The sequence below is a fragment of the Miscanthus floridulus genome, chromosome 11, assembly GCF_019320115.1.
Source record: "Miscanthus floridulus cultivar M001 chromosome 11, ASM1932011v1, whole genome shotgun sequence".
Lineage (NCBI taxonomy): Eukaryota > Viridiplantae > Streptophyta > Magnoliopsida > Poales > Poaceae > Miscanthus > Miscanthus floridulus.
In genome coordinates this window covers 35983116-35993143 of record NC_089590.1, presented here as the reverse complement: position 1 = coordinate 35993143, position 10028 = coordinate 35983116, and the positions used below count along the sequence as shown (strand labels likewise).

The 10028-nt window shown below is 49.4% G+C and overlaps 1 protein-coding gene across 5 annotated transcripts; it reads right to left on the bottom strand.

The window, feature by feature from the left end:
* Window positions 1–710: 710 nt before the first annotated feature.
* LOC136493078 (probable polyol transporter 6) lies at window positions 711–9449 on the bottom strand. Of its 5 annotated transcripts, none has more exons than XM_066489118.1 (4): window positions 9194–9449; window positions 2780–2866; window positions 2496–2702; window positions 711–2307 (listed from the first exon to the last, which is right to left on the bottom strand). In XM_066489118.1, exons 3-4 carry the CDS (start codon window positions 2599–2601, stop codon window positions 854–856), a joined length of 1560 nt encoding a protein of 519 aa, XP_066345215.1. In that variant the 5' UTR covers window positions 2602–2702; window positions 2780–2866; window positions 9194–9449; the 3' UTR covers window positions 711–853. The 5 variants fall into 5 exon arrangements, with proteins under 5 accessions (XP_066345215.1, XP_066345216.1, XP_066345214.1 ...); XM_066489119.1 differs by having other exon boundaries at window positions 2775–2866; window positions 9214–9449; XM_066489117.1 differs by having other exon boundaries at window positions 9214–9449.
* Window positions 9450–10028: the final 579 nt, after the last annotated feature.

Genomic DNA, 10028 nt, shown 5'->3' with positions numbered 1-10028 from the left:
CAGATTTTCTTGGTTCTTGTGTCCAAGCCGGTTGTAAGCTTACAGCCCGCTTCTCCTCTCTCTCCTCCCCTCTCTCCTCCACCTTAGCATTTAGTCGGCTTACAGCCTGCTATTATACTTGCTCTAAGGCCAGGTATGGCACGTTTTTTTCCCCTTTTTTATGCTTTGTTGATCTGTATCTCTTCGAAACTATTACGAAGTAATTGTGAATGCAGTTATCTTTGAATAAACCCAAAGGGGGGAAGGGACAAGAGCATGATTACGAAATTCCTCCCCTATTATTTCTTGATTGATTGCCTTTGCTCCTACAAAGAGTGACAACATGGATCAAGATTACTGCTTTGTCGCTTTGCGAGATGGGCGAGGTTATATTTATCACATCAGACACGTCCGTGATTGCCTTGCCGTTTCAGTCCTATGTACATGGCAACGGCTCCTGACAGTCTGTTTAAAAACTTCGTCGTGCCACTTCGTGTTTACTTATTATGTCACTACTTCAGCTACACTTAATCTACTATGTCTATGTAATGTTACCAATTACGTGCTGTCTACTTGGCTCTTAACTCGGTTCTGTATTGAAAGATTCAATATATATTTTCGCATGTGAACTTACCTGTGCCTACCAACGCACGCAAGGGCGCGCGCCTTGTACTAGTCTTAAAGCAAATCCAATGGTTCAAAATTCAAGAGATTTGAAGAACAAAAATCTATTGACAGACAAATAGCAAAAATCTTATTATTTTGGAAACCATTGGAGATGCTACGGGAATATTTCCTCCTAGTTGAGAAATATTGACATTTACAAACACATGTAGCATGAATATATGATTCATCCATATTTGTTGCTATCGCATCACGGCCGCGCTTTGCCGTTGCCGTCGGTGACGTTGGACACCGGAAGCTCCACGACAGCTGCCTCCGATGACGGGAGCCGCGTGCACCACCCACGGCTGAACAGCTCCTCCATCTCCTCCAGTGGCCGGCCCTGCGTCTCCGGGCAGAGGAAGTAGAAGAACGTGGCCGCCAGCACGGCCAGCCCCGCGAACAGGAAGAAGGCACCGCCGATGGTCACCGCCTTGTACAGCGACACGAACGTCATAGAGACGCCGGCGTTCATGACGCGGTTGATGGCCACGCCGACGCTGGCGCCCTGCGCGCGCAGCCGGAGCGGGTACACCTCCGAGCTGTACGCCCACGTGATGGGCCCCACGCCGACGGAGAAGGACGCTATGAAGGTGAACACCGTTGCGATGGACAGCACCACAGCCCACGTCGGGGAGTGGCGCGGCGCCGAGCGCTCCACGACGGTGAGGCCAAGACCGAGGCAGGCAAGCGAGGCGATGATGCCCGCCAGGCTCGAGAGGTAGAGCGGCCTCCGCCCGATGCGGTCGACTAGCAGGATGGCTGTCATGATGAACACCGTCTTGGTGACGCCCACGCCGATGGTCGCTGCAAGGATGTGGCTGCGGGTGGCGATGCCGGCTGCCTTAAAGATGCGAGGGCTGTATAGGACCACGGCCTCGATTCCCGTGAGGTGCTGGAAGAAGTGGACTCCGAAGGCCGCGACGAGGATACGCCGGACGGGGGGCGTCGGGTGCAGGAACATCTCCTTCCACACGCCCTTGCCGACGACGACACCTCTCGTTTGGCGGGGTGCGCCTTCGTCTTCGGCGGCGGCGTCATCTGCCGCCAGACCCGCCGCGGTCTTGATCTCCGCGAGCCGCACGTCGGCCTCGCCCGCAGTGTCGGACATGCGCCTGAGCACGGCGAGGGCCTGCTCGACGCGGCCCTGCATGACGAGCCACCGGGGCGACTCCGGCATCGCGAGCACGCTGACTGCGAGCACGGCGCTCGGCAGCGCGCCGAGCCCCAGCATGGCGCGCCAGCCGTAGACCAGCGGCAGCTTGGCTAGCAGGTAGTTGGCCACGTACCCAATCAGGATGCCGAAGCTGATGCAGATCTCGGGCAGCGAGGTGACGGAGCCGCGGATCTGGGCGGACGAAATCTCAGCCGCATAGACGGGCGCGATCATGAGCGCGTATCCGACGCCGACGCCGGCCACGCAGCGTCCTGCCAGGAGCGTACCGAAGTTAGGCGAGAGTCCCATGAGTACTGACCCCGCGAGGAAGATGCAGGCCGCGAGGGAGATGGTGCGGCGGCGGCCGATCCAGTCGGAGACGCGGCCGGCCGTGAGGGAGCCGACGAGGGCGCAGACGTTGAGGATGCCGGCGAGGACCTGGACCTGCGTGTCGTTGGTCTTGAGGTCCTCCTTGATGAACAGCATCGCGCCGCTCATGACGCCCGTGTCTGCGATAAATATAATATAATGCATAATATGCATGCGTGCACCGGAATTATATATATATATATATATATATATATATATATATATATATATATATATATATATATATATATATATATATATATATATATATATATATATATATATATATATATATATGAGAGTAAGTTCATGCATGCATGTTCATTACCGTAACCCATGAGGATGGAGATGATGGAACCAATAATGGAGCACCCCACGGCGTACTTGTTCTTTCCGCCATGGCCATCCCGACGTTGCTTGTTCTCTTCTCCCATGGCTTCTACGCTTATACTTCACGATGCAGCTCGACGAGTGAAGCGGCAACACTCCCGGCCGGTCCACTTATACTACGACCAGTACGCTCCTGCCGGTTTACCTGAGGAAACATTATTATTACACATGTGGACTACATGTATAGGTCAAACATAGGAGTGAACCAAATGGTTACAGCACCCGATCAATCACCAATCTAGCTGCCTGCGCACTATCTATCAGTGCAGCGGTAGGCACGGGCCGGCACGTAGAGAAGTTCAACTCGTGCTGCAACAGAACCGAAAAGTCGTCAGTTCATTCATTCATCAACTTGTGTGCTGCAAGGTACGGATACGTCACCGCCCAACAATTGAGTAGCACACTATACTGAGTTCTTCTTATCTCATCGCGTGAACAGGGACAGCCATACACACTACAGAGATAAACGCACACAAGGCCATTACGCACTTTGGCTGTGCGCCTGTGGCCCAACAAGCTGCCACCGAGAGTGCTGGAAACTGACAACTCACGCATGCCATGGCTTTTGTTGTGTGTCTTGGCAGGTAGTATAGTGCTTATCCGATCCACGCTGAGCTCGAAGGAAGTTTGACACGATAGCTCGGTTTTGAAATGGTTGAAGGAAACACAGCGACACCTTAAAAACGATTTATAAACGTATCTTTGCATGCTTCCGTTAGAACAACATACATAGGACATGCAACTTCTGGATTTTTACTCTCATGCTGCTCGGCTGCAGCATTCACATATATTGCAGATGTCAGTGCGTAGTGGCACGTGTTTCCAGCCAGTTTTAGGTCACACAAGACGTGTTCTTTAACATTTTTAGGGCTTTCGAGCGACCGTTATATACATTAAACCACCTGCTCTAGGCACAACCTTTGTTTAGCGCACGTACGTCGCCTCTAGCAGGGACACACAAGCGAGAGCGCCGCCATCAGGGGTGTTCCTTGTCACATCAAATGTTTGATGTTAATTAGAAGAACTAAACATAGGATAATTATAAAACTAATTGCATAAACCGTAACTAAACAGCGAGACGAATTTATTAAGCCTAATAAATCCATGGTTAAAATATGTTTACGGTAGCATCACATTCGCTAATTATAGACTAATTAGGATTAGGGCATATTCAATTAGTCTGGATTGAGGCAAGAAATTATTCCCGCCGATCAATGTTATACAAATTAGACAATCGTTCCAGGTCTTCATTCCGAGGTAACCGAACAAGCCCTTAATAGATTCGTCTCATGAATTAGTCTTCATTTATGTAATTAGTTTTATAATTAGTTTATATTTAATACTCCTAATTAGTATCCAAACATCCGATATGATATTGACTAAACTTTAGTCACATGGAACCAAAGCGGCGGACATTGGACGGAGCGGCTAACGACGAGGTTGCTGCAGGCTAGGACGGTGGATGAGGCAACTGCGGTGAGGATTCAATGTTAAGGTTTGGTTTTTCACGAGGAGGGGTTTCCATCATAATTAGATGGGAGATAGGATCGGCATCGGCTTTTGGCCCAACAGTGGTGGTGGGTTGAGGGGCACGAGAAAAGTGACCAGAGGTCAAGGGCAAATCTAGAGAATGGAATCATTGGGGTCATCATCAGAGAAGCTGATGTAACATGATGTTTTGTCAGGGTTATGAACTAAATAAAGCCTTAATATACAAGGGGTTAACAAAAACGTCGGAATCAACGGACCACGGTAATATAGTGTACATTCGCCCCTAGTGGGGGCACCACGGAGCTAGCGGACGTTGGAGGATATCCGATTGGACGGAGCCAATAGCGGGGGGCGAGGGTCGCTAGTGAAGTAACCGATTCGGATTAGGGAAGGACGAGAAAGAAGTAGGAGGGTGGACCGTGAGCGGAGAGGTCATCGGTGGCCTAGGCACCGGGCGAGGTAAGCGGGGGGGGGGGGGGGGGGGGGGGGGGGGGGGCAGGGGGTGCGGGGGAAGAGATGGAAGTTGAAGATAAGCTTAGGTATTCTTACCAACGTGCACGCTAAGGGATGGCTAATCTTGGCTAGAAGTGTTTGATATATGATGATTGGTCGGACAATGATGTGAATAGTTCATGAATGTAGTTGAAATATGAAAATTTACTAGTGTGGAGTGCCCGAGTGCTACAAAGTTACGCTAGGCATGTTAGAACAACCATTAGTCATGGAAATGACCTTTGGTCTTCTCTCAAAGCTCTCAAGGTTACTGGTTGAAACAGACGCTCTCCTAGTGAAGCAAGCGGAAGAATGGAGTCTATCGATGGCAGGAAGGCTGATAAAAAAATATTCAAGGATCTAGCACGTCTAAATTTTATTTCGTTTCAAATTAGTGCTGTCCCTAGATCATGTAATAGGACTGCTTATGCACTAGCTGCAATGGGATGTGAGTGCGGGGAGGATGATAATCCCTTTGTGGATCCTCTCTTTGTGTAAGACGATTGTGGTTGCCAATAGTGCAGCATCCGAGTAATGGAATCCCTTTCTATTTTCAAAAAATGCCGTGGTACCCTACAACACCCAACACCCAGAGAATGTTGTGATGCTAGGAAGGGATAAATAAACTCTTCCTATTGTCCACTTTACTTCTGGAATGCCTGGATATATGGTCTTTGGGAAGCGTGGCAACTAGCCCTTTAGATAATGTTTGGTTGGGAGACAAAGAGGAGCTGACTCTGGTTTGTGGGATGATACAAATGTAATTTTCTGTTCTTTTAGAATTACATAGTACAACGTAGGGTTGAGAAGGGATAGGATCAACCCATTTTTTGTTTGGTCTAGAGACATCAAAAGTGGAATCAGCTACGACATGTGGGGCCCATTTGTTAGTTTTTTTTTTATTTTTTCAGTTTTCTTCCTCCCCCTATCTCCTTTGTCCCCGATCCGAAGCCCACCACACGGTCGCGCCTCGCGCCTCCTCTACAACGACAGTGGCAGAGGTAGCCCGCGCGGCAATGGGGCTAGAGCTCACCTACGCGGCCACAGCGGGGGCACCGGTAGAGCAGACCCACGTGATGGCAGTGACATCGCCTTCTCACCCCCCCCCCACTCTCGCGGATCACTTGCCACCGCCATCGGTATCTCACTCGCCTACTCCCTGTTCTGTTCTTCTCGAATCGGACTCTGCCCATGCGCTTGCCCACTTCTTCCCCACCTCCAGCAACTCCGGTGGGCCCCCACTTGTTCTTCAACTCTGGCAGCCCCTGCTCGCCTTCTTTCCCGTTCATCTCATGTGCGCACGGCACTCGTCCCACCGGGGATGCCCCAGTCTGCTTGATTTTTGGGTGCGAGGCGAGCACGCATCTTAGGCAAATATTCACATGTGGGACGTTCTCGCCTTTGGTGGCCTCCCAATCAAACACTACTCGTCCCGGAGCCATCCCATCCCGTCACAGCTCATCCTTGCATCCAAACACTACCTTAGTGCCTCCCGAAATGCTAGAACTGCATGACATCTGGTATTCAATTAGATCAGAGAGCTTAGAAAGTCTAAACAACACATATCACTTGTTACATGAAAGTCTAGTGATACAAGTTTGGTTTGTTTGTGAACCTGTAAATAGGCTTAATTTTTGCGGGTTTGCTACATGTTCGTGGACGCATCCATTTAGGATGTGTTTGGTTTTGCGATAAGAGGGATGTGATGGATCTATTCCCGTTTTAGGTGATGGAATGGTTCCATCTTTGCGTTTGGTTGGGGGATGGTGACATCATTGTTCTCTGTTTGGTTAGAGCGATAAGGATGGCACCTGATATGTCGCGTTGGTGATTGTTAGGCATCTGTTTAGATGGGGCCCACGTGTCATCCTCTCTAGCTCATCTTCTTCCTTCCATCACCGACCGCCTTCGTCTTCCTTCCATCACCGACCATGCCATGGAGTCCGCCCCGACCACGCCAAGGACTTCACACCAAGCTCTACATCTTCCTCCACCGCTCGACGATCGCATGGATCTCGCCCGCCGCTCATCCAATCCCGCCTGGAGCTGGCGCTGCCAGAGCTCCACCCGGAGTCCGCGCCGTTGCTGAGCTCGCCAATGGCCGAGGTCACTCGTGCTGCCACCGGGGCCGCGCTCGCCCATGGCCGGGGCCGCTGCGCCGCTGCCGTCGCCTGACCTACTCGCCCAGTCCGTCGTCGCCTCGCAAGGGCCGGGTGAGGTCATCTGCACTGGAGTCGTAAGCCACCCACTTCACTCGTCGGGGGCCACCTGTACGCTGGGCAAGGGTGGCGCTTGCGCCGTGCCCAGGCCAGCCAGCCACGCCGTGGCCGTGGAAGAGGAAGGCACGTAGACAGAGACAAAACATCGTTGCCAAGGGACGAGCGCATACCTCACTTTTGGAGGGATGGCTTAGTGCTCGAATCTTGAATAATACTCCCTGTTGGGGCGGCTCTATCTCACCTATCTCCGAATCAAACACTAGGACAAATCCACCTCGTCCCTCTCCCGCCCCCAACCAAACACAGCCTTACATTCATTCCTGGAACTGGCTGGAAACACATACGGTCAACCATTGAACGCCTGCAATGTGTGAATGCTGCAACAGAGCAGCATGACGGCTGATCAGTCCTACACCTCGGAAACGCCAAAAGTTCCATGTACTATGTATGTTGTTTACTTGTTTTAACGGTCGTAGCGTGCAAATATGTGTTCTTTAAATCATTTTTTAAGTTGTCGATGTATTTTTCTTAATATTTATTGGAGGAATATATACTTTAGAAACATCATCAAGATATACGAAGAACATAAATATGCACGTAGGCACTGAAATGCCATGCATATATATGGTACATGGTTCATTCGAGATATATACGTGTCAAACGGTCCCGATTAGGCCGTGAGCAACTTGTACTGTTGAGTCATCAGTTTTGTATAAGGTGCGCTGCCGAAACACCAAGTGTGGTGTTTCTAAGTTCCTGCACGTTGCGGCAAAGGAAGGCTGCTGGACGTCTCTTTACATTGAGTCTGAGGTGCGGTACTCGGTGGGAAATCTTGATTGAACGAATGTATATATATAATTAGAAGAAGAAGCAGCAGCTAGAAGCATGAAGATGCAAGCGCGGGTGTCGACGGGTAGGATCGGATCGATCGTGACCCAACGAGTGAACGACAACGTCGTGGGTTATCAACTCTCTTCTCGCCGCTGGCTGGCCGTCCGCTTTTCCACGGAGTGGAGATTATTCTGCCTCGCGCGTACACGAACAAGGTGGGTGCAGTGCTGGCCGTAGGGTAGGACACGAGATGCGACGGCCGGGGGCTTAAATGAAGGAGGGATCCAAATTCAAGTATACAAATCCCCAGGTTCTAGTGTCTATTAGGCATTAGCAAACTAATAAGAAGAAAGACATAAAACTGATCAAGTGGTCCAAAAAAGACAATATCGGCATTTCTTTTTTAGTTTCCTTTCCCCACGGCCCTCGGTTAGAGTGGAGGCGAGGAGTCACGCTACACACATCACACTCTGATCGTGAGTTCGTGATGTGCGCCTTACACACGCGGAGCTGGCGAGCCACGCCGCCGCGAAGAGCTAGACTACCGGAGACACAGACACGGTGCACGAGGACGGCGACCAGGCAGGGCTCCACGACGACGACATCTTGATTCTTTGCTTCTTACGAATTGCGATTACCGATCAGTTGTTTAGGCCCAATATTTTTTTTCTTTTTATTTTTAATCCAAATTAATTATTTGTATAGTATTCCAGACTTCTAGTACTTTGTACCCATATAGTCATATTTTTCTTTTAATTTAGGTGTTAGAATTTTAGAATGTTACCTAAGAAACATTTATCATGGGTGAGAAAAGAAAAAGAATATATTGCTTTTTTAATCTACATTGTTCTTCGATAATTATCATACATCTACAAATATATTGCTTAATCTACATTGTTCCTCAATAATTATCAGACATGTTAAATTAAAAATATGTTATTGAATTTACTTTCGTTTTGCAAGTAAAATTAGTGTCTATATATTATAAAATTTTATACATGATCAAACGGGCCGTTGCGACTAGATCGCGGAAGGGCCCTTCAAATCCTAGCGCCAGCACTGGGTTGGTGGCGTCCTGGACCGCGCATGTTCAAGTTCAACTCGACGCCGCCGATGTGCCCACCAATGGCTTTCCCTCCTGCTCCGTCGCCCTGCTGCCCTTTCCTTGGCGTGCCACCACCGCTAGAACGGACGACGGCGTTCCTCGTAACGCCTCTTTTGCCCGTACCCCGTAGTAGAGGAAAGCGCCGCCGGAATCCAATCGTCAGCCATTAACAAATGCTAACAATGTAAACAGGGAAGAAGAAAGACACCATCGACTGGAACTGGACAATTCTGATTAAAACCAAGCAACTGGGGTGGTGTGAGATAACCACGCGCCTCAGATCCATCGCGATCTTGCTTTTTATATTCGCCCCAATTGTATAATTTCCCGAATTCTTCATCAATCCCAAACTTTACTACTATGATGATGAGACAGGATTCTTACATGCGGCCTATCGCATTATATAATAATATAATACCTACCACGGGTTAATCAACAACGTGATAAGCAGACGAGTGAAATCAAGATAGGTCGCCAAGAAAGACAAAGAAGGCGTACAGTTCGGGTAGTCGACGCACCTGCTCACCGGAAGCAGAATAATGGCCGCAGATCTCACTCTCACCGGAAAGCAGCCACCGATTCCCAGCCGCGCGCCGCCGTCCTGCCCTGACGATAAATCCCCAAGTCGCCACCGCAGAGAGGAAGACAATAAATAGAATGCTGTTCTCGCCTACCAACGCCGCGCGATTCAGAGATATCGATCCGAGCTCTGGATCTGTCAAGTTATTAAGTGTGCTGATCTGCCAAGGGATCTGATCTTATCCTATCCTAACCGTTTGACACTACAGACCCCCCGGTGCGGCAGACTCGCTCGCCAAACTGACGCACTTGCATGCTAGGACTGTCCACCTGTTTCTCACGAGATATGTGGACGTGAATCGGACCCTTGCACGAGGGAGGATTGCCGTCGGGGCCTGAGGTACAAGGTTTTCTTTTATTTTGATTTTTTTCGTCATGAAATAAAGGCACGGACACACGCACATCCTATCTTATTGGACTGCTATTAAAGTCATCATAGAACCACCAAAAGAATACTAATGAACCAAGCTACGCCTAAAGTGTTGTGGTTCTTCCTCTGCATGCCCTCAAACATACTGTAATCTGATTTTAAGATCGGAAATGCTGGGAGGCAGGTGTCCATCCCGTCGGATGACCCCGTCCGTGCGTGGCTGTTCTGATACTTTTGATTCACGTGGTTATATGGTTCCTTCCCGCTTTTTAATTTTTGTGCCACTAGCCGTATCATATTTAGTTCCTGTCTGGCTATCACTAAACTAAAATACAAATTACTTATACAGTTTTTTTTTTTTGAAAGGGACTTGTACAGTTATAC